Raw genomic sequence first — 25842 nt, forward strand, 5'->3', positions numbered from 1 at the left:
AGCACCTCCAATGCATACTGGCTTAGCTCTGGCCATATATCCAGCTTTGAGACCCAAAACTTGAAAGGGGTAGAGTCGTCTGGGAGTACAGCAAGAGGGCAAGACATGTAGTCTGTCACCATCTGACGGAACCGTTGCCTCCTGCTGACTGGAGCCGTCTGTGAAGGTGTAGACTTTTGTGGCGGGCACACAAAACTGTGCCACAGTTGGGCCATACTGGTCTTCCCTTGGGCAGAGGCACTGCTTCTGCTCCCTCTTTGTGCAGAGCCTCCTCCACTGCCTGGACGCACTGAGCTGCTTTGTAATGCACTAGCAGCACTTCTCTCAGTTGGAATGGAGAAGATGATGGAATTCACCAGTGTCTCTTGGTACTCCCGCATTTTTCTCTCCTGGTTCAACGGTGTGATGAGGCTTTCTACGTTGTCCCGGTAGCGAGGATCGAGGAGGGTGAACACCCAATAATAAGACATGTTGAGAATGTGGGTGATGCGGCGGTCGTTTCTCAGGCACTGCAGCATGTAATCCACCATGTGCTGCAGACTGCCAACTGGCCAAGAAACGCTGTCCCCTGCTTGAGGCGTGATCTCTGCCCGCTCGTCATCACCCCACCCTCGCTGTACACACTGACTACTGGACAATTGTGTAACTCCCTCCTCTGGACGGATGTCTTCCTCCTCCATTGACTCCTCCTCATCCTCCTCACAAAGTGTCCCCTGCCTACGCGTTTGTGAGGAACCACGTGGCGCTGACTGTCCAGAAGATGATGGAAATGGTGAATCCTCATCCTCCACCTCTTCCACAACATCATCCCTTAGCGCTTGCAGTGATTTTTCAAGCAGGCAGATAAGGGGGACAGTCATGCTGACTAGTGCATCATCTGCACTCGCCATCCGCGTGGAATAATCGAAGGGACGCAAAACCTGGCAGACGTCCTTCATAGTGGCCCACTCTGTGGTTGTGAAGTCTGAACGGCGCGGAGTGCGGCTTCTTTGCGCCTGATGCAGCTGGTACTCCATTACTGCTTGCTGCTGCTCACACAACCGCTCCAACATATGTAACGTGGAATTCCACCTGGTAGGTAGGTCACATATGATGCGATGTTCCGGAAGGCGGAATCGGCGCTGCAGAGCCGCAATGCGCGATTTTGCCGTGCTGGAAAGCCGCAAGTGAGCACACTCTAGGCGGACCTTGTGCAGCAGTGCATCAAGATCCGGATAGTCCCTCAAAAAACTCTGCACGACCAAATTGAGCACATGCGCCAGACATGGGATGTGAGTGAAGTTGCCGAGGCCCAGAGCTGCCACCAGATTTCGGCCATTATCACACACTATCATGCCTGGCTGGAGATTCGCTGGCACAAACCACACATCGCTCTCCTGCTTGATGGCATTCCAGAGCTCCTGCGCTGTGTGGCTTCGATTCCCCAAAGAAATGAATTTCAAGATGGCCTGTTGACGTTTGGCCACGGCTGTGCTCATGTCGGTCGTAACAGGTAAACGTTCACGGGTCCATGTGGAGGTGGACTGTGACGGCTCCTGCAGCGATGATTCTGAGGAACTGGTGTAAGAGGAGGAGTCAATGCGTACAGACTGGATTGGAATGGGCAGGACACGTCCTGCGCCACTCGCACGATCTGTACCTGGCTCAACAACATTAACCCAATGGGCTGTGAGGGAAAGGTATCGCCCCTGTCCATTTTGACTGGTCCATGCATCGGTGGTGAGGTGGACCTTGCTACTGACGGCGTTCAGTAGCGTGTGTTTTATGTGTCCCTCCACATGCTTGTGCAGGGCAGGGACAGCTTGCCTGCTGAAGTAAAAGCGGCTGGGCACATTGTACTGTGGGACTGCCAATGACATCAAGTCACGGAAGCTGTCAGTCTCCACCAGCCTGAATGACAGCATTTCCAGTGACAGAAGTTTGGCAATGCCTGCAGTCAGAGCCTGTGCTCGTGGGTGGTTTGACGAGAAAGGCCGCCTTTTCTCCCATGCCTGCACTACCGATGGCTGTAGACTGGGCTGGGAGTGTGAGGATGACTGGGAACGTGGTGCTGCGGGTGGAATTACAGTGGGTCTCTTGACAACAGGGCCAGAGGTTCTTCCACGGCGATCCTGGGAGGAAGCCGAACCAGCTGCGTGTGAGCTGGAGGAAGAGGCAACACGAGCTGAAGAGGTGGTAGCTGCCGCTGTTGGTTGGCCTAGCTCTTCAGTGTGTTTTTCTAACTCCGCCGCGTGCCTGGCTCGCACATGTTTCCACATGTTGGAGGTATTGAGGTTGCTGACATTTCAACCTCTTTTGACTTTGTGATGACACACCTTGCATTTGACATAGCAAATGTCATCTGCAACTGTGTCAAAAAAGGACCAGGCACTGCAAGTCTTGGGAGCGCCCTTTTTGGCTTTTGGAAGAGACATGCTCCTAACGGGTGCCAAAGTGGAGGCTGCAGGATCCGCAGTCTTCCCCCTCCCTCTCCCTCTTTGGCCCGTTCAGGGAATCTCTTCCTCAGAGCTGCTCCCACCACCTTCCTGTCCCTCATGCCAAGATGGGTCAAGGACCTCATCATCTACACTACCCTCTGCCACCAACTGCTCCTCCTGGGTAGTCTCAGCAGCAGAGCATGCACCAGAAAGTGGCACCTGAGTGTCATCAGCGGATGCGTCCTGCGATGTGGTGACCGGAGGCACTGGCCCACCCGCCTCTTCAGTCTCAGAGAGAAAAAGCTGTTGGGCATCACTGCACCCTGCCTCTTCTTCCATTTCTCCAATGCTGCTTGGCTGGCCCCCTGTTTCCAAGCCAAGAGATTCAGAGAACAGAAGTAGAGATGGCTCCTGTCCTGGGCTCTCTGTCTGCCTGGGCAATTTGGCAGGTGGTGAAGAGATAGATGGGTGCTCTCCAGTGCTCTGTGTCTGAGAGGATGTGGCACTAATTGAAGTCGATGCATTAGCTGCCATCCATCCGACAACGGCTTCAATTTGGTCTTCACGCAGCAGCGGTGTACGGCGCTCTCCGACAAAGCTGTGCATGAACGACTGTTCCCTGCTGAAAGTGGGTGCTGATGAGTCACCGCTGCCCGCAGCAGGCACAGAATCCCCACGTCCTCTCCCTGCTCCGCGCCCACGCCCATGTGCCTTACTCCCTGCCTTCTTCATCTTGGTTGACTGATAAAGATAAGCAGAAAAGTACTAACGGCTTTGTGTGCTTATTCCTGAACAGCTCCGAGTCCTAACAGGTATAGGAAACACTAATTTTCTAAAGTGTGGACTAGACTTTAATATGAGCTAATGTGGCCTACACAAATGTAAAGTGGTGTGTTTGGTGAACTTTATTATTTATTTATTTTTTGGGGGCTGAACTGACAACAGGGAGAGCTGCAGTTACACGGAGACTGTGCAGACAGCCGTAAACGGCGCTGCAAGGCCCAAAAACACTCCTCTACATTATCCTATGTAGTGTTTTTCCACAAGTTAGCTGGATACGGGTGGAAAGACACTAATAGGAATTTTTTGAAAAAATGTGCAGCAGCCTGCACTACTTAAAACAAAAGGAAAATTTATTTTACGGTATGACGCAGTGAAGAACCCTGAGCTGGATACAACCGGCTATGGCTGCTCACAAACTACAGGGCGAGCTGCCGTCACACGGAGATCGTGCAGACAGCCGTAAACGGCGCTGCAAGGCCCAAAAACACTCCTCTACGTTATCCTATGTAGTGTTTTTTAGCTGGATACGGGTGGAAAGACACTAATAGGAATTTTTTTTAAAATATGTGCAGCAGCCTGCACTACTTGAAAAAAAAAAATAGAACAGTATGAGGCAGTGAACCACCCTCCCTGAACTGAATACAACCAGCTATGGCCTATGGCTGCACACAGACTAGAGAGTGGGCTGCACTCACACACACACACACACACACACACAGACCTTGCAGATTGCTGTGAAAACAGCGCTGCAAGGCAAAAGCAAGGTGATTAGTAGGTGAACACAGGTTGCTAAATTAGCCTTGGAAAAGAACAATGAAGCAAATCGCTATCTCTAAACTGGCCCTCAGTCAGCAAACAGCGTCCTGTCACTAACTGAATTCACAGCAGAGTGAGCGCAAAATGGCGCCAGCGACTTCTAAACTGCAGCATGACATCATTTCAGCAGCCAATCACAGCCTTGCCAGTAGTTACATGCCCACCATGCTGAACAGGATGTGCCCACACTCAGAATCATTCCTCATTGGCTGAATTCGTGCAGTTTGAATCCTGTGAACTTCTGATTCCGGTATCCGATATGCGGCAAGTATCGGATCTCGGTATCGGAATTCCGATACCGCAAGTATCGGCCGATACCCGATACTTGTGGTATCGGAATGCTCAACACTACTCAAGAGTTATATAAACATTCAGATAGGGAAAGGTCACACTAGCACTATTTGGAGTGAATTTTACATCAGAATTTGCAAGCCAGGAGTTCAACAGTAGGAAGAAAAGTTTCATAAAACCACATGCTCAACTTCTGCATGCATCAACCACTCCTTGTTAGGGATTAAAAAAACTGATGTAAAATATGAAGAGACGATGGAGGCGATACAAGCCATATCTCTATACAAGCAAGCCACATGTATACTCACCAGGACAAGTGCCAGGAAAAATGAATTCAGGAGCCATTGGCATCCTGAATTCATTATTTCTGACACCTGACTTGATGACTATAGATCTGTTGTGTAGGCTGCCGTCACACTGTCAGTATTTGCTCTGTATTTCAAATCAGTATTGGTAAGCCAAAACCTGGAGAGGAACTATGTGAGGGAAAGTATTCAAAGAACACGTACCCCACTTCTGCATGTATCAATGACTCATGGTTTTGGATTCCAAATACTGATGGAAAATACGAATTGACGATGGAGGACATATAAGGCACATCTATACTCACCAGGACAAGTGCCAGGCAAAATGAATTCAGGAGCCATTGGCATCCTGAATTCATTATTTCTGACACCTGACTTGATGACTATAGATCTGTTGTGTAGGCTGCCGTCACACTGTCAGTATTTGCTCTGTATTTCAAATCAGTATTGGTAAGCTAAAACCTGGAGAGGAACTATGTGAGGGAAAGTATTCAAAGAACACGTACCCCACTTCTGCATGTATCAATCACTCATGGTTTTAGATTCCAAATACTGATTCAAAATAGTGACCCAAAAAAACTAGCATTATACACAACTTTTTTTTTTCTTTTTTAACCAATATACTTACGTTCTTCGTGCAAGGACCGGTCTCAAAAACGCAAGGATGCGGTGGTACTTGTATTTTCGTATCCTTGCTCCAGAACCACTTGGAAGCCGGCTCTCTTGGCGCAGGTCCTTGTTGAAGCGGTCCTTCATCGATCGCCAATGTGTTTTGACTTTTGACACTGTTGACAAAACAAAACATAATTGTTAGGACAATGGTCTTTTGACCGTGGTCACACAACTGTGTGTGCTGTGAAAAAGTAATGACTTTCTCTCATCATACACAGTTGTGTGAGCATGGCCAATGCATTGACTACATCACACTGCATTGCGATACTTACCAAATGCAGAACGGACCCGAGCCGGGGCATTGGCCCAGCCATCCCACAACGCTGTGGCCACCTCATTCCAAAGCCTCCGGATCGTCACGTTGTTGGCGTGCAGTGGATCCCGGGTGTTGTGAATTCCGCTCTTGGGCTCCCTCCAGTGGTTGTAAGTGGCACTTTTGTGAGTTCTGCTCTTGGGCTCCCTCCGGTGGTTTTAAGTGGTACGGCTGCTCCTTGGATTTAGTAGTCAGCAGCTGCTTCCACTGATTGTCTTTCTGGCTCGGCTATTTAGCCTGGTTCTATCCTTCAGCCAGTGCCAGTTGTCAATGGTTCCTGGTTGGATTCACATCTCTGCTTGGATTCCCTGATATTCTGACCAGTTCAGCAAAGATAAGTCCTTGCTTGTTCTTTTGCAGTCAACTTGTTGTGGACTTAATCGTTCTGCACCTTCTATGTTTTTTCTAGTCCAGCTTATCAGTATGGATTTATTCAGTTAGCTGGAAGCTCTGGGAAGCAGATTTACCCTCCACACCTTTAGTCAGGTGTGGAGATTTTTGTAAACTCTGTGGTGGATTTTTCTAGTTTTTAATACTGACCGCACAGTATTCTGTCCTGTTCTATCTATCTAGCTAGAGTGGCCTCCTTTGCTACATCCTGGTTTCATTCTGCGTATGTCATTTCCCTTTCCACTCACAGTCAATATTTGTGGGGGGCTGTCTATCCTTTGGGGATTTTCTCTGAGACAAGATAGCTTTCCTGTTTCTATCTTTAGGGGTAGTTAGTCCTCCGGCTGTGATGAGGTTTCTAGGGAGTGACAGGAACATCCCACGGCTACTTCTAGTGTTGTGTTAAGCTCAGGTACTGCGGTCAGTACAGGTACCACCTCCTCCAGAGCACGTCCCATGTTGCTCCTAAACCACCAGCTCATAACAGTACAACTGGCCAAAAATGAATTAAATGCATCTCAAGAGAAGAAAAAAGAAGTTATGAGCCATTTTTTTTCTGCAGTCTGTTTTGTCTTTTTTTTCCTCTTAATCTCTGGGTGGTTCAGGATTTTGGCGCTGGCATGAATGTTCAGGGTTTGCTTTCTCATATGGATCAACTTGCTGCAAGAGTACAGAGTATCCAAGATTATGTTGTCCAGACTCCGGCTTTAGAGCCTAGAATTTCAACTCCTGATTTGTTTTTTGGGGACAGATCCAAGTTTTTGAACTTTAAAAATAACTGCAAATTGTTTTTTGCCTTGAAACCCCGTTCCTCTGGTGATCCCATTCAGCAGGTTAAAATTGTCATCTCTCTGCTGCGTGGTGACCCTCAGGACTGGGCATTCTCCCTTGAATCAGGGGATCCGGCATTGCTTAATGTAGACGCATTTTTTCAAGCGCTTGGATTATTGTATGACGAACCTAATTCTGTGGATCAGGCAGAAAAGACCTTGTTGGCTCTGTGTCAGGGTCAGGAAGCGGCAGAATTATACTGCCAGAAATTTAGAAAATGGTCTGTGCTCACTAAATGGAATGAGGAGGCTCTGGCAGCAATTTTCAGAAAGGGTTTTTCTGAAGCCCTTAAAGATGTTATGGTGGGGTTCCCCACGCCTGCTGGTTTGAGCGAATCTATGTCTCTAGCCATTCAGATTGATCAGCGCCTGCGTGAGCGCAAAGTTGTGCACCATATGGCAGTATCCTCTGAGCAGAGTCCTGAGCCTATGCAATGTGGTAGGATTTTGACTAGAGCAGAACGGCAGGGATTCAGACGCCAGAATAGGCTGTGTTTTTACTGTGGTGATTCTGCTCATGTTATTTCTGATTGCCCTAAGCGTACTAAGAGAGTCGCTAGGTCTGTTACCATCAGTACTGTACAGCCTAAATTTCTCTTATCTGTGACCCTGATTTGCTCATTATCGTCCTTTTCTATCATGTCATTTGTGGATTCAGGCGCTGCCCTGAACTTAATGGACTTGGAATTCACCAGGCGCTGTGGTTTTTCCTTGCAGCCTTTGCAGAGCCCTATTCCTTTGAGGGGCATTGATGCTACGCCGTTGGCCAAGGATAAACCTCAGTATTGGACTCAGCTGACCATGTTGTTGTACTGGGTTTTCCATGGTTACAGGTACATAATCCGGTGCTGGATTGGAAATCTATGTCTGTGACTAGTTGGGGTTGTCAAGGGGTACATTGTGACATTCGTTTGATGTCAATTTCCTCTTCCCCCTCTTCCGAAGTTCCTGAGTTTTTGTCGGATTTCCAGGATGTATTTGATGAGCCCAAGTCCAGTTCCCTTCCTCCACATAGGGACTGTGATTGTGCTATTAACTTGATTCCTGGCTGTAAGTTCCCTAAGGGCCGACTTTTCAATCTGTCTGTGCCAGAGCATGCCGCCATGCGGAGTTATGTTAAGGAGTCTTTGGAGTAAGGGCATATTCGGCCGTCTTCGTCACCATTGGGAGCGGGATTCTTTTTTGTTGCCAAGAAGGATGGCTCCTTGAGACCCTGTATTGATTATCGCCTTCTTAATAAGATCACGGTCAAATTCCAATACCCTTTACCTTTGCTTTCTGATTTGTTTGCTCGGATTAAGGGGGCTAGTTGGTTTACTAAGATTGACCTTCGAGGGGCATATAATCTTGTTCGTATTAAACAGGGTGACGAATGGAAAACTGCATTTAATACACCCGAAGGCCATATTGAATACCTTGTGATGCCTTTCGGGCTTTCTAATGCTCCTTCTGTATTTCAGTCCTTCATGCATGATATTTTCCGCAATTATCTTGATAAATTCGTGATTGCGTATTTGGATGATATTTTGATTTTTTCTGACGATTGGGAGTCTCATGTGAAGCAGGTCAGGATGGTATTCCAGATCCTTCGTGATAATGCTTTATTTGTGAAGGGGTCTAAGTGGCTATTTGGAGTTCAGAAGGTCTCTTTTTTGGGTTTTATTTTTTCTCCCTCGTCTATAGAAATGGATCCTGTTAAGGTCCAAGCCATTCATGACTGGATTCAACCCACATCTGTGAAGAGCCTTCAGAAATTTTTGGGCTTTGCTAATTTTTATCGTTGTTTCATTGCCAACTTTTCCAGTGTGGTTAAGCCCCTGACCGATTTGACAAAGAAAGGTGCTGATGTGACGAATTGGTCCTCTGCGGCTGTTGAGGCCTTTCAGGAGCTTAATCGCCGATTTACTTCTGCCCCTGTGTTGCGTCAGCCGGATGTTTCTCTTCCTTTTCAGGTTGAGGTTGACGCTTCTGAGATTGGGGCAGGGGCCGTTTTGTCTCAGAGGAGTTCTGATGGTTCTTTGATGAAACCGTGTGCCTTTTTTTACAGAAAGTTTTCGCCTGCGGAGCACAATTATGATGTCGGCAATCGGGAGTTGTTGGCTATGAAGTGGGCATTTGAGGAGTGGCGACATTGGCTTGAGGGAGCCAAGCACCGCGTTGTGGTCTTGACCGATCATAAGAATCTGATTTACCTCGAGTCGGCCAAGCGGCTGAACCCTAGACAGGCTTGATGGCCCCTGTTTTTCTCCCGTTTTGATTTTGTGGTCTCTTATCTTCTGGGATCTAAGAATGTTAAGGCTGATGCCCTCTCTAGGAGTTTTTTGCCTGATTCTCCTGGAGTCCTTGAGCCAGTTGGCATTCTTAAGGATGGGGTGATTCTTTCTGCCATCTCCCCTGATTTACGGCGGGTGCTTCAGGAATTTCAGGCTGATAAACCTGACCGCTGTCCAGTGGGGAAGCTGTTTGTTCCTGATAGATGGACAAGTAAGGTAATTTCTGAGGTTCATTGTTCGGTGTTGGCTGGTCATCCTGGGATTTTTGGTACCAGAGATTTGGTTGCTAGGTCCTTTTGGTGGCCTTCCTTGTCGCGGGATGTGCGTTCTTTTGTGCAGTCCTGTGGGACTTGTGCCCGGGCCAAGCCTTGCTGTTCCCGCGCTAGTGGGTTGCTTTTGCCTTTGCCGATCCCTGAGAGGCCCTGGACGCATATTTCCATGGATTTTATTTCGGATCTTTCTGTTTCCCAGAAGATGTCTGTTATCTGGATGGTTTGTGACCGGTTCTCTAAAATGGTCCATTTGGTACCTTTGCCTAAATTGCCTTCCTCCTCTGATTTGGTTCCATTGTTTTTTCAGCATGTGGTTCATTTGCATGGCATTCCGGAGAATATTGTGTCTGACAGAGGTTCCCAGTTTGTTTCTAGGTTTTGGCGGGCCTTTTGTGCTAGGATGGGCATTGATTTGTCTTTTTCTTCGGCGTTTATCCTCAGACAAATGGCCAAACTGAGCGAACTAATCAGGCCTTGGAAACCTGTTTGAGATGCTTTGTGTCTGCTGACCTGGATGATTGGGTGGCTTTCTTGCCGTTGGCCGAGTTTGCCCTTAATAATCGGGCTAGTTCGGCTACTTTGGTTTTGCCTTTCTTTTGTAATTTTGGTTTTCATCCTCGTTTTTCTTCGGGGCAGGTTGAGCCTTCTGATTGTCCTGGTGTGGATTCTGTGATTGACAGGTTACAGCAGATTTGGACTCATGTGGTAGACAATTTGACGTTGTCTCAGGAAAAGGCTCAACATTTTGCTAACCGCCGTCGGTGTGTTGGTCCCCGGCTTCGGGTGGGGGATTTAGTCTGTTTATCTTCTCGTCATGTTCCTATGAAGGTTTCTTCCCCTAAGTTCAAGCCTCGGTTTATTGGTCCTTATAAGATTTCTGAGATTATCAATCCGGTATCTTTTCGTTTGGCCCTTCCAGCCTCTTTTTGCCATCCATAATGTTTTCCATAGATCTTTGTTGCGGAGATATATGGTGCCCGTTGTTCCCTCTGTTGATCCTCCTGCCCCGGTGTTGGTTGATGGGGAGTTGGAATATGTGGTGGAGAAAATTTTGGATTCTTGTTTTTCGAGGCGGAGGCTTCAGTATCTTGTCAAGTGGAAGGGTTATGGCCAGGAGGATAATTCTTGGGTTGTTGCCTCCGATGTCCATGCCGCCGATTTGGTTCGTGCTTTTCACTTGGCTCGTCCTTATCGGCCTGGGGGCTCTGGTGAGGGTTCGGTGACCCCTCCTCAAGGGGGGGTACTGTTGTGAATTCCGCTCTTGGGCTCCCTCTGGTGGTTGTAAGTGGTACTTTTGTAAGTTCTGCTCTTGGGCTCTCTCCGGTGGTTTTAAGTGGTACGGCTGCTCCTTGGATTTAGTAGTCAGCAGCTGCTTCCACTGATTGTCTTTCTGGCTTGGCTATTTAGCCTGGTTCTATCCTTCAGCCAGTGCCAGTTGTCAATGGTTCCTGGTTGGATTCACATCTCTGCTTGGATTTCCCTGATAGATAGATTTCCCTGACCAGTTCAGCAAAGATAAGTCCTTGCTTGTTCTTTTGCAGTCCACTTGTTGTGGACTTAATCATTCTGCACCTTCTATGTTTTTTCTAGTCCAGCTTGTGAGTATGGATTTATTCAGTTAGCTGGAAGCTCTGGGAAGCAGATTTACCCTCCACACCTTTAGTCAGGTGTGGAGATTTTTGTAAACTCTGTGGTGGATTTTTCTAGTTTTAATACTGACCGCACAGTATTCTGTCCTGTTCTTTCTATCTAGCTAGAGTGGCCTCCTTTGCTACATCCTGGTTTCATTCTGCGAATGTCATTTTCCTCTCCACTCACAGTCAATATTTGTGGGGGGCTGTCTATCCTTTGGGGATTTTCTCTGAGGCAAGATAGCTTTCCTGTTTCTATCTTTAGGGGTAGTTAGTTCTCCGGCTGTGACGAGGTTTCTAGGGAGTGACAGGAACATCCCACGGCTACTTCTAGTGTTGTGTTAAGCTCAGGAACTGCGGTCAGTACAGGTACCACCTCCTCCAGAGCACGTCCCATGTTGCTCCTAAACCACCAGCTGATAACACCCGGGTGTCCCACAATGGGACTCGCTCATGGACCAGGGAGATGAGGTGTTCATTCTCAAGGAGGTCCTCATCCCCTTCTGGAACCTAACAACAAAAAGGACATTAATATTGGAGGCATTCACATACGGAAGACAGAAAACAGAATTAGAGGAATGGCATGAATATTGAAATAAAAAAAAACACTGGTGCTGAAGCAGAAGGGAAAGAAAGAGAGAAGTAGAAAGAAATGAAGCTTCAAGAATTGTAAAGTGAGGATACAATAAACAGTCAGCCAGGTATACTTACACGATGCCGCCGTGTCACCCGACCGTGACTATGCTGCTCCTGCCCAGTCTCCTGCCCAGTCTCTTCCGCTGTAGAATAAGTGGTCTGAAAAAGGGAAAATATACATTGTCATATGTGTAGATGTGACAGTGAATACTTACCAATCTGAGGAGGTGAATACTCACTTCGCTGACATGTTCCCCTTGTGCAGGCCCAGGCGTTTCCTCATCAGAAGAAGAAGACATTCTGATGTGTGCAGAAAGAAAGAAATGACAGAAATTAGGGCATATAGACACAGATTATAGAAAAGAATGGCATTGGATAGGATATACTCACATAGTTCTGAGGCTTGTTTGCTGCTCCAAGGGGCTGTGGGGCGTCTCGTCTGCAAGGCAGTCTGATGAGTAGTGAACTGCAAATGTCCACTCCCTCCCTTTATCACCTTGTATGTGGGGGGTGGCTTATCAGTGTCTAGACATGTTTTTCTCAATTGAGACGCATGCGTCGGCAAACGCAAGCAAACGCATGTACAGAAAAACGCATGCGTTTACATAGACTATCTTTAGGGGTAGTTAGTCCTCCGGCTGTGACGAGGTTTCTAGGGAGTGACAGGAACATCCCACGGCTACTTCTAGTGTTGTGTTAAGCTCAGGAACTGCTGTCAGTACAGGTACCACCTCCTCCAGAGCACGTCCCATGTTGCTCCTAAACCACCAGCTCATAACACCCGGGTGTCCCACAATGGGACTCGCTCATCGACCAGGGAGATGAGGTTTTCATTCTCAATGAGGTCCTCATGCGTTTTTTTGGCACAAACCTTGCGCAATCAGCCGCATACATTTCCAGGCGGCAAAATTACGCCTCTAAAAATTACTACATGTTGCATTTCCGCGCCAAGACGCAGACGACTAGACGACGCATGCGTCGTCAAACGCGGCAAAACGCGAACAAACAAAAACGCATGCGTCGATAATGTTAAAATAGGAATACACAACGCATGCGGATATTTGCGGAAGAAACGCTGCGGACACAACCGCAAATGTGAAAGCGGCCTAAGAGACGGCACTACAAGAAAAGAGTAAGACGCTCTGTGGAAGACATCTTCTAATCATGGCTTTCGTACATGATGGCTCTGTAGAATGCACAAAATCTGTACTGGATATTTTTTACATACTGCCGACACAAACAAGTATTGAGAAATCTTTCTTTGTAGAAGTTCAACCTAATACGGCCCTGCCAGTCAACGTGCCTCTGGAATTTTACATATCGCTTCATGGTGAATATTATTATTTGAATGACACTCTGCTTTATTTAAATTGCATTTCGTCAAGCCTGATAATGCGTCTATTCCCGTGCGACTATAAACTACCCTATAGTGACTTTTTTTAATCAGGTCCATATCATCCTGGGGGAGTGCCTTAAGTCACAATTGGCTAATCTCTACGACTATAGAGCTTACATCAAGACTATTTTAAATTATTGAAACCAACCCAGCTGCATATCGAATGCTAAGAGAAAGGGGAACCTATGGTGGCCCACACTAAAACAGCTACACCAACTCCAGAAAACATGGCAAATAGGAGAAAAAGGATTACCAGGTGATAATTTTACTAAAAAAAACAGTATAAATCTTTAGTAAATATCAAAAAGAATAAGTAAACCACATTAATTAAAGTAACCAATACTAATAAAAATCCTTTGCTGTTCCACCATTATAATGTAAACCACACAGCACTATACCTGGATGGTCAACAAATCCCTGCAAGATTCTTTCAACCCCATTTTAAGCCCTTTACTCCTGAGGGTGGTTTGCATGTTAATGACGAGGCCAATTTTTACAATTCTGACCACTGTCCTTTTATAAGGTAATAACTCTGGAACGCTTCCATGGATCTCAGTGTGTTTTAAATACTTTTCTCGAGACATATTGTACTTCATGATAGTCATAAAATTTATTTGATATTACTTGTGTTTATTTGTGAAAAAAATGGAAATTTGGCGAAAATTTTTAAAATTTTGCAATTTTCCAAATTTGAATTTTCATGCCCTTAAATCACAGAGATATGTCACAAAAAATACTTAATAAGTAACATTTCCCACATGTTTGCTTTACGTCAGCACAATTTTGGAACCAATTATTTTTTTTGTTAGTAAGTTATAAGGTTTAAAATTGACCAACAATTTCTCATTTTTACAACACCATTTTTTTTTAGGGGCCACATCAGATTTGACGTCACTTTGAGGGGTCTATATGATAGAAAATACCCAAAAGTGACACCATTCTAAAAACTGAACCCCTCAAGATGCTCAAAACCACATTCAAGAAGTTTATTAACCCTTCAGGTTCTTCACAGGAATTTTTAAAATGTTTAAAAAAATGAACATTTAACTTTTGTTTTCATAAATTTTTTTACTTCAGATCCAATTTGTTTTATTATACCAAGGGTAACTGGAGAAATTGGACCCCGAAGTTGTTGGGCAATTTGTCGTGAGTACGTTGATACCGCATATGTGGTGGTAAATCACTGTTTGGGCGCATGGCAGAGCTCGGAAGGTGATGATGCCAGGTTTCTGATCAAACATGTCGGGGAAGCTTTAGGACAATTTTAATTTGCATTGGTCCTGTGTGTGTGGGTACTTTGAGGGAATTAGGTAGCGGCACACCATGAAACCATAGTATAGGACAAACATATGAATAAGGAGACAAGCACTGTATCTATAATCAGTAAGAAAGAGAAATAATCTGATTTGTTCCTTCAGCACACTGACCTTTGTTACTATTTTAATGATTTATTTCTTAAGGTACCGTCACATTTAGCGACGCTGCAGTGATCTAGACAACGATCTAGATCGTTGCAGCATCGCTGTGTGGTCGCTGGAGAGCTGTCACACAGACAGCTCTCCAGCGACCAACGATGCCAGTCCCCGGGTAACCAGGGTAAACATCAGGTTACTAAGCGCAGGGCCGTGCTTAGTAACCCGATGTTTACCCTGGTTACCAATGCTAATGTAAAAAAACCAATGCTAATGTAAAAAAATACAAACACTACATACTTACATTCCAGTGTCTGTCCCCCGGCGCTGTGCTTTCCTGCACTGACTGTGAGCGCCGGCCGGAAAGCACAGCGGTGACGTTACCGCTGTAATCTGCTTTACGGCTGGCCGGCGCTGACAGTGCAGGAAAGCACAGCGCCGGGGGACAGACACCGGAATGTAAGTATGTAGTGTTTTTTTTTTTTTACATTTACACTGGTAACCAGGGTAAACATCGGGTTACTAAGTGCGGCCCTGCACTTAGTAACCCGATGTTTACCCTGGTTACCAGTAAAGACATCGCTGAATCGGCGTCACACACGCCGATTCAGTGATGTCTGCGGGAGTCCAGCGACCAAATAAAGTTCTGGACTTTCTGCTCCGACCAACGATGGCACAGCAGGATCCTGATCGCTGCTGCGTGTCAAACTCAACGATATCGCTAGCCAGGATGCTGCAACGTCACAGATCGCTAGCGATATCGTTCAGTGTGAAGGTACCTTTAGAGTAGCAATTAAAAGTTTTATTTTATGGTCTTTAGATGGGGTTTTTGTTGCCTTAGGCAAATTGAAATTAATGATGTTTACCCTACGCTGAGCTAGTGGACAACAAAGTTAATTTTTATGTTGAACGTTTTGGAAACTAGACCTCCAAAGGAACTTATCTAGATGTGTAGTGAGAACTTTGAACTCCCAGGTGTTTCACTAAAGTTTATAATGCATGGGCGTGAAAATAGAAAAATCATATTTTTTTCCACAAACATGATCTTTTAGTCCCCATTTTTTTATTTTCCCAAGGGTAACAGGAGAAGTTGAACCCCAAAAGTTGTCCAATTTGTCCTGAGTATGCTGATACCACATATGTGGGAGAAAACTACTGTGTGGGCACACATCGTGGCTCTGAAGGAAAGTAGTGACGTTTTGGAATGCAGACTTTGATGGAATGGTCTGAGGGCATCATGTCGCATTTGGAGAGCCCCTGATGTCCCTAAACAGTGGAAACCCCCCACTAGTGACACCATTTTGGAAACTAGACCCCCCAAGGAACTTATTTAGATTTGTGGTGAGCACTTTGAACTCCCAAGTGCTTCACAGAAGTTTATGATGTAGAGCTGTAAAAATAAAAAATATTTTTTCCACAAAAATTATTTTTTGTCCCCATTTTTTTATTTTTTCAAGGGTAACAGAAGAAATTGGTAATTGTGCAATTTGTCCCGAGCACGCTTATACCCCATATATGGGGGTAAACCACTGTTTGGACACATGGCAAAGCTCAGAAGGAAAGGAGCGCCAGATTTTACTGTTATGGTTTGCAAGTACCATGACCCACTGGGAGAGTTCATGAGATACCAAAACAGCAGAACCCACCATAAGTGACCCCATTTTACAAATTACACCTCTCAATTAATTCATCTAGGGGTGCAGTGATCATATTGACACCATGGTTGTGTCACAGAATTTTATACCATTGGGCAGCCATGTTATTGTGTTTCCACGGACCGTGTATCCATGGGCAAAACACGCTAACATGTCAATTTTTTTAATGTCAGCACAGGCCACAAAACAACCACCACACATGCATACGAATAACACACATGGATATCATCCATGTGACACACATTTGTCCTGGGGAAGAAGGGTTACAGTAAGCGCTGGTGCCGGGTGCTGAACCCGTCTCTCATCATACCCCCCTTCACTGCTGGGGATCGGCACAAGCAGGGGAGAACCCCAGGGTCTGACATCCGGTCCTTGGTCCAGGGTCACTACCTAAACCGCTGGTAAGCCATGCTCTCTGGCATTATTCACTATTGAGCCACCTGGTTACTACATATTTATTATGCCTTTATTGGTTTAGGCTCACCGTACGGCTTATGGCTGATTACTCATAATTTCTCTGCTATTTCTAGTGACATTTTAGCCTTTTTTCTTGGGTGACTTTGGACATACTGTATTTACTTGGTGTTATGTTACAGATATTCACTTTGTTTTTCTATATGATACTGAATAAAGTTTATACTTGATTTTATCCTACATCACCTGATACTCCCATGTCCACCTTTGTTTAGGTGATTCATTATGTACAGACAAAGTCAATGCTACTTGTGGGTCCATGAAAATGAGTACAGTTGTATATCTCTCTGTATTTCATGTTTCTGCCATTATCCATACTAAACACTATAAAAATGATATACTTTCATTTTTTATACACAGTCTTTTCTCTCTTTTTTAGGAATGGTTTATAGAAAGTGCAATATAAATGGAACATGGGACTATGCACAAAATTCCAATCGATCATTTTCTAATTATTCTGAATGTATCAGCTTCTTGGAGCCTGAATCGAGCCACGGCAAAGTAAATATAACTAACTTACAAATAGGAATATTGGTTGATACAAATAATGTTTTGCAATCACTAGTGTCTAAGGAAATGTGAATGCTGGAATATTTAGTTATTTCCCCTCTATATCTTTTCAACCCCTCCGCAAATTGTTGTGATACACTGTGCTTAAATGAAATAAGTCATCAAAAAAATAACCTATTGTTTAAATATTTTTTTTTTTAATTCATTGAAGCTGATTCATTAAGACTGAACTAGCACAAGCCAATCTTACTGGAGAGCTCGCTGAAACAAAATGCGCCGAATGACAAAAAATATTTGTCCAACTTAGTATTTCATAAACATTTTTATAGCATTAATGCTTGATGAATTGGCTTCAATGTATTTTTAAAGGTTTTTTAATAAACAAATGATGTAAATAAATGTTTTTAAATTCCAAAATAGGCTGCTAACAAGGTAAGACTTGTTTGAGTAGTACCTCACAAGTCAGTCTGCGTCCCTTGCAGTTTTCTTGCAAAAATAACTGTTGTAGCTAAAAAATAATGCCTTGGATAAATATTTTTGTATGCTTCTAAAAGGATAAGAGGATATTTCCTGGAGACCATTAACTTAAATATCATACATGTAGTATAGACTTTAGTGGCTTAGTTAACCAGAGGAAAAAAAAACAATTTATTTTGAATGCAAATCATGGGGCTACAGTGCACTCTTGTCATAGTCAAGGGTTCAGTGCACCGTTATGCCCCTAAATTTGCATGCGCTAAAGATAGTGCAGCTTAAACTCAACCAGTGGTTCGTATCATTGCAGGCTCTCTCAACACTGGCTCCTGTCTTCAGCACAGTGCTAAAAACAAGACAAGACTAGCAATGCCACAAAATGTAAGCATAAGCACCTGAGGTCTGGCAGTGTTCATGAGAAGGTTCAGGGTCACTGATTGAGTTCAGCAGAATGGTACAATAAGTTCTTAGCCACACAAAAGGTGCACCAAAGACCCGTCATTTTCATATGAAAAAAAATTCTGGCAACTAAACCACTAGAATCTATAATACATGTAAGATTTTGATAGTAGCCACTACATTCTTGATTAAATGGTTTTATGAGTGTTAGGGGGACAGACTACTTTTTATTCTGTTTACCAGTTCTAATCTCATAAATGAGAAATCCCTGGATAATGAAGTATTCTAGTCTGTGGTATGATGAGTATGGTGTGGAGAGAAATGTAATATCCTGTTAATGAGACGGTCAGCGAGCATCAAGGACTGATAAAGTAGTAGGGATTTTTTAATATGTGTAGGGGCTCTATTGGGAGGGCAGATTTACTTGTACCTTTTAGAAAATCTATTGGGGAGTAGGTCTGATGTGACGTTTGGATCACCTCTGCTATATGTCATTGACAGAAATTGACCTAACTTTTCATTGTTGACAACTAACATAACAATAACAAATACTGAAGACTGGCAAGTAGATCCAGTTTGTAGAAACAAAGTAGCATTGGAGTGCATATGTGTCTCTGTGACAGGGCACTTGAAGGATGTACAAAATTCATTAAGAGACACATGCTGCCTATAAGATTTGTCAGATATTATTCCAGGAAACTCTGCATCAAGACTTGTATACAAAATGATTATTAATTAATTACATGTACAAGTGAATTTAGTCAATGTACAGTGATGAGTGAATTTAAAGTGGAATTGAATTCTATACAAGTCTAACAATGCCACATTGTGGTTAAGGTGTTCTTTTGGTGATGTACAGTGTTAGCTTTGTGACAAACATACTTTTTGGAACTATATCCCAAAAATTCAACTTTGGTCTCAACAAACTATGACTAGTGATGAGCAAATAGTGAAATATTTGGATTCGGGAAAATCGGCATGGATAATTTGTAATATCTGTGAATTTGTACCAGATAACTTATCCAATGCAAGTCAATGGGAAAGCTGAATAGTTTTCTGCTGGACCCAAAAAAAAAAGTCTGGGGCCTGAGAAAAATATGAAATGGATGTGAAAGCTAAAATGAAATGAAAACAGTATGGAGATGATGTCTGCATGCCTTTCTGACTCACATATGGTATCTGAGAAAAATTTTCAAAATACAGGCCACATGTTGAAAGTCGGTTATCTCAGACAGACGCCTGGTTTATCTGTGGTCTCCAAATCTTTGCTTTTCAGACTTACATTCCAGTTTTGGTCTGCTACCCTTGGTGTATACAGTATTTTGTTGTTCAAAATATTCTAAATAATGCAGACCACATATTAAAACAGTCAGTTATCTCAGTCAGATGCCTGGTCTATCTGTGGTCTCCAAATCTTTGCTTTTCAGTCATACATTCCAGTTTTTGGTCTGCTACCCTTGTTGTATACAGAATTTTTCCTGTTTTTAAAATTTTAGAAAATACATGCCACCTATTGAAATAGTCTGTTACCTCAGCCACATGTCTGGTCTATCTGTGGTCTGCAAATCTTGGCTTTTCAGGCATTCATTTCAGTTTTTGGTCTGCTACCCTTGGTGTATACAGTATTTTGTTGTTTTCAAAATTTTGGAAAATACATGCCACATATTGAAACAGTCTGTTACCTCAGCCACAAATCTGGTCTATCTGTGGTCTGCAAATCTTGGCTTTTCAGGCATACATTCCAGTTTTTGGTCTGTTACCCTTGGTGTATACAGTATTTTGTGGTTTTAACAATTTTAAAAAATACAGGCCACATATTGAAACAGTCTGTTATCGCCTTCCAACGCCCGTTCTATCTGTGGTCTGCAAATCCTTGCTTTTCAGGCATACATTCCAGTTTTTGGTCTGCTACCCTTGGTGTATACAGTATTTTGTGGTTTTAGCAATTTTAACAATACAGGCCACATATTGAAACAGTCTGTTATCTCTGTCCGACACCTGTTTTATGTGTGGTCTAAAAATAGTTGGTTTTCATGCGTACATTCCCATTTTTGGTCTGTCTCATACCCTAGGTCTATAAAAAAAAACCATATATTACAGTCTGGTAGTTCCATGACACGCCTCATCTATCTGTGGGCTACAATGTTTGCTTTTGAGGCTTCCATTCTCCTTTTTTTGCAGTGTGTTACCCTATCTCTAAGCACTATTTAGCAGTAAAAAATAAATATACAGGCCACATGTTGAAGAGTCTGGTATCTCAGTTAAACACCAGATGTATCTGTGGCCCAGAAATTGTGGCATTTCAGGGCTACATTTCACTGTATTTGCTTTCTTTGACCAGATTTCTATACACTATTTTTGGGGCCAAAATAAAAACACAGGCCACATATTTTACATTGTGGTATGTCCGTGATACGCCTCATGTATCTTTGGTCGGCAAAATGTGCTTTTCAGGCTTCCATTCACCTTTTTTGGATGTGTGTTACCCTAAATCTAGACCAAGGGTCCCCAACCTGTAGCTCGGGAGCCACATGTGGCTCGCGGCTGTCTGTCAGCTTGGTGCATTAGCTCCAGTTGTGGCAAAGAGTTATGAAGAGCACATCTGAAAATGGTGAAATTTGTGAGCAGCCCTGCACAAAAGATCAGATCCTGATGCACATATACTGGTCTTAGGAGTTTTGAGATGATTTATGTATGGTACGCTGGAGACAAGATGATACCACCTGTCAGAGGAGGTGTTTGAAGCTGGATGTGACAGTGTCTTGAGAGTGCTTTATGGGAGAATGCTGAATGGTGGTATTGTAGGAACCCATGGATCTTTGTATACTGCTTTGGGATGATTGATTTTTGTGGAAAAGCTTTGGTTACCATTATTGTGAGGGGGGCGGTAGCTGAATGTGGCTCGCGACCCTCTCTCATGGCTGGATGTGGCTCGTGACCCTCTCAGAGCTGAATGTGGCTCTCAAGGTCAGAAACGTTGGGGACCTCTGCTCTACACACTATTCATCAGTAAAAAATAAATATACAGACCACATATTTAAGAGTCTTGTATCTCGGTGAAAATCGTTATGTTTCAAGTTGTTATGGCTGCTGTATGACTGTGTCTTAAATGCACCAACTACTACCACCATCATTATAATCTGCCTAGAGGCAGTTACTGCGCAGATAGAAAGACTGAGGAGCAGAGGGTGAATGCTTGGCCGGTGTTGGACTCTGTTTCTGGATTAAAAGGTGAAATCTTCTAGATTAAATCATGACTGGAAAAGCCAGAGGAAGAGCATGGGGCCAGTACTCGCAACTACTGAAGCCTTGTGTTCCTTTGCCGGATTCTGACAATCCATCACCTACTAATACTGAACTTGTTGGATGAGGACATCAAAAAGGAGACCCTACAGTTTCTGGAACAGAAGCTAGATATTTTGACATTTCTGCTGCATTTCAAGAGATGTCAATTGGAGAGTGTGGTAGTCGTAGATGTAACTTCAACTATATGAGTGTTTCAACTAGACAATCCATCCAATATGTTATTGAATCAAAATGTAGTTTTTCTCACAACTCTGTTCAGCTGTGCACAAACTAGGTCAAATTGGTAGCTAGACCGCTTTGGTTCTTGTCACAGTGTCATGTTGACTACAGTCGACAGATGTTGTGTACATCACTAATCCCACCTCTACTTTACCAGCATGATGAACTAATGGGAAAAGCAAGTGGTATTGATAGAGCTATTATTTTCTTGACAAAGAAAAAATATGTTCAATGAGGTGGATAGCCGCACACGCAATGGAGAAATACTCAAGATGACAATTACTTTCACATTTCAGTTAACACACACCACCAACTTGCTTTAACTTTTACAACATTATATTCAGAAGCCTTGAAAAAGAAGATGAATATATTGTGACGCAAATAGGTCTGAATATTTATCATCCAAATGATGTTACAGAAGTCAGAACATACACAACCTATCTGTGGGGAAATGATTTAATTACCACCAAAATTTTGAAGTATGAGACTAGTGTTATCTTGTGGATTGATATGAGCCACACAGTCCTTCAAAGTGAAACTGTTCTGGATGTAATGTACAATTTGCTATTTAAAATTTTAACATGCATTCTATGATGCTTGCAGTAAAGAACTGGTTGGCCAGATATGTACGGACTCAGTATAACCGGGCTTCGGGTACCTGTGCTGCCCCGGGTTTAGAACTGCCAAGGCTGCAGGAGTGAGTACCCAGCTGTCAGCATGTGAACAGATAGGAGGTCAGTGCATTATGCATCCAAAGCTCCTGTGCTGCAACGAACTGCCGCTGACAGACCCGGTGACTTAGAGGCAGGAGGGCCAGCTTAAGAGAAAGCGTGCACAACAGCTGAAATTTTTGGCATGGACAAGCAGCGCATAGGAGGCTGAGCAGCGTGCTCCATCCTTAGAGCACTGGCTCCGCAAAGGACTGTTCACGCTTGCTCACGCAAAATGCCAGAGAGAGAGGCGCCATGTGCCCAGTGACCACCATAGAGGGAGGAGTGTGCTCCATGACCGTGAGTACAGTGCACATGTGCAGTAGAGAGAGCCGGTTCATGCCACGTGTTCAGCTTCACTAACCAATAATTATAAGGCACAGAAGAATGACAGAAGATGTTGATACGATCAGCAAGGTACTCCCTCAGCATCTTCAAAAAGTTTACACTTCTTGGACCTCAAGGCGATGGGAGGGTCTGATAAAACTCTCCCAGAACTTTGTCAGTGTTCCACTGCCTCTGCTGTATTGGAGTTGTGTCTCTGTCACCTGTACTCCTTGCTTAGGCAACAAACTGTGTCTGTGACCTCTGCTGCCAGCGCTTTCAGATGAGAATTTTTTAAATAATTCTGCAAGAAAGGCCCTCTGGTCCTCCAACATTTTAGTACACCTGTCTGCCTGTGGAATATAAGATATAAAGTTTTCCTTGTAGCGTGGGTCTAGAAGTGTCAATAGTCAGCATTGCCTCACCCAAAATTTTGAGAACGAAAGGGTGACAGGAAAAGCAGCGTAACATAAACTCAGCCATGAGGGCAAGACTGCTTAAAGTCAATAATTCCATATACTCACCAAAAGGACGATTGACTATGCGCTACTCCTCCTCCTTGTTCTCAGGCCTCCACAACTTTCGACTAACTTCAGTACTATCATTATAAATACATCATTGTAAATACACCCCTGTAATTTTTATCTACCCACCTCATTGTTGATTTTAACCCCTTCATGACCCAGCCTATTTTGACCTTAATGACCTGGCCGTTTTTTGCAATTCTGACCAGTGTCCCTTTATGAGGTAATAACTCAGGAACGCTTCAACGGATCCTAGCGGTTCTGAGACTGTTTTTTCATGACATACTGGGCTTCATGTTAGTGGTATATTTAGGTCGATAATTTTTGTGTTTATTTGTGAAAAAAATGCAAATTTGGCTAAAATTTTGAAAATTTTGAAATTTTAAAATTTTTAATTTTTATTCTGTTAAACAAGAGAGTTATGTGACACAAAATAGTTAATAAATAACATTACCCACATGTCTACTTTACATCAGCACAATTTTGTAAACAATTTTTTTTTTTTGCTAGGAAGTTATAAGGGTTAAAATTTGACCAGCAATTTCTCATTTTTACAACAAAATTTACAAAACCATTTTTTTTTAGGCACCACCTCACATTTGAAGTCAGTTTGAGGGGTCTATATGGTTGAAAATACCCAAAAGTGACACCATTCTAAAAACTGCACCCCTCAAGGTACTCAAAACCACATTCAAGAAGTTTATTAACCCTTCAGGGGCTTCACATAAGCAGAAGCAACATGGAAGGAAAAAATGAACATTTAACTTTTTAGTCACAAAAATGATCTTTTAGCAACAATTCTTTTATTTTCCCAAGGGTAAAAAGAGAAACTGGACACCAAAAGTTATTGCACAATTTGTCCTGAGTACGCCGATACCACATATGTGGGGGGGAACCACTGTTTGGACGCACGGCAGGGCTCGGAAGGGAAGGAGCGCCATTTGACTTTTTGAATGAAAAATTGGCTCCAATCCTTAGCGGACACCATGTCGTGTTTGGAGAGCCCCTGTGTGCCTAAACATTGGAACTCCCCCATAACTGACCCTATTTTGGAAACTAGACCCCCACGGAGCTCATCTAGATGCATAGTGAGCACTTTGAACCCCCGGTGCTTCACAAATTGATCTGTAAAAATGAAAAAGTACTTTTTTTTCACAAAAAAATTATTTTATCCTCAATTTTTTCATTTTCACATGGGCAACAGGATAAAATGGATCATAAGATGTGTTGGGCAATTGCTCCTGACTACACTGATACCTCAAATGTGGGGGTAAACCACTGTTTGGGCACACGGCAGGGCTCGGAAGGGAAGGAGCGCCATTTGACTTTTTGAATGGAAATTTAGCTCCAATAGTTAGCGGACACCATGTCGCGTTTGGAGAGCCCCTGTGTGCCTAAACATTAGAGCTCCCCCACATGTGACCACATTTTGGAAACTAGACTTCCCATGGAACTAAACTAGATGTGCAGTGACCACTTTAAACCCCCAAGTGCTTCACAGAAGTTTATAATGCAGAGCTGTGAAAATAAAAAATCATTTTTCTTTCCTCAAAAATTATTTAGCCCGCAATTCTTTATTTTCACAAGAGTAACAGGAGAAATTGGACCCCAAAAGTTGTTGTCCAGTTTATCCTGAGTACGCTGATACCCCATATGTGGGGGTAAACCACTGCTTGAGCACACGTCGAGGCTCAGAAGGGAAGTAGTGACTTTTGAAATGCAGACTTTGATGGAATGGTCCGCGGGCATCACGTTGTGTTTGCAGAGCCTCTGATATGCCTAAACAGTAGAAACCCCCCACAAGTGACCCCATTTTGAAAACTAGATCCCCCAAGGAACTTATCTAGATATATGGTGAGCACTTTGATCCCCAAAGTGCTTCGCAAAAGTTTACAACGCAGAGCCGTGAAAATAAAAAATAATTTTTCTTTCCTCTAAAATTATGTTTTAGCAAGCAATTTTTTAGTTTCACAAGGGTAGCAGGAGAAATTGGACCCCAAAAGTTGTTGCCCAGTTTGTCCTGAGTACACTAATACCCCATATGTGGGGGTAAACCACTGTTTGGGCACACGTTGGGGCTCGGAAGGGAAGTAGTGCCTTTTGAAATGCAGACTTTGATGGAATGGTCTGCGGGCGTCACGTTGCATTTGCAGAGCCCCTGATGTGCCTAAACAGTAGAAACTCCCCACAAGTGACCCCATTTTGGAAACTAGACCCCCAAAGGGACTTATCTAGATGTGTGGTGAGCACTTTGAACCCCCAAGTGCTTCACAGAAGTTTATGACGCAGAGCCGTGAAAATAAAAAATAATTTTTCATTCCTCTAAAATTATGTTTTAGCAAGCAATTTTTTATTTTCACAAGGGTAACAAGAGAAATTGGACCCAAATAATTGTTGCCCAGTTTGTCCTGAGTATGCTGTTACCCCATATGTGGGGGTAAACCACTGATTGGTCGCATGTCAGTGCTAGGAAGGGAGGGAGCACCATTTGACTTTTTGAACGCAAGATTGGCTGGAATCAATGGTGGTGCCATGTTGCGTTTGGAGAACCCTGATGTGCCTAAAAAGTGGAAGCCCCTCAATTCTAACTCCAACACTCACCCCAACACACCCCTAACCCTAATCCCAACTCTAGCCATAACCCTAATCACAGCCCTAACCCCAACACACCCCTAACCACAACCCTAACCCCGACACACCCATAACCCTAATCCCAACCCTAACCCTAATCCTAACCCTAATCCCAACCCTAACCCTAATCCCAACCCTAACCACAACCCTAACCCCAACACACCCCTAACCCTAACCAT

General features: G+C 43.8%; 1 protein-coding gene across 1 annotated transcript in view; it reads left to right on the forward strand.

Moving 5' to 3' along the window:
* The window catches only part of PTH2R (parathyroid hormone 2 receptor), a 1733956-nt gene that overhangs the window by 290948 nt on the left and 1417166 nt on the right, over window positions 1-25842 (forward strand). The window contains exon 4 of the mRNA XM_077275688.1: window positions 16946-17067. Coding sequence (XP_077131803.1) covers window positions 16946-17067 — 122 coding nt within the window. The remainder of the gene's footprint in view (window positions 1-16945; window positions 17068-25842) is intronic.

Source organism: Ranitomeya variabilis, chromosome 7, assembly GCF_051348905.1.
Source record: "Ranitomeya variabilis isolate aRanVar5 chromosome 7, aRanVar5.hap1, whole genome shotgun sequence".
Taxonomy (NCBI): Eukaryota; Metazoa; Chordata; class Amphibia; order Anura; family Dendrobatidae; genus Ranitomeya; species Ranitomeya variabilis.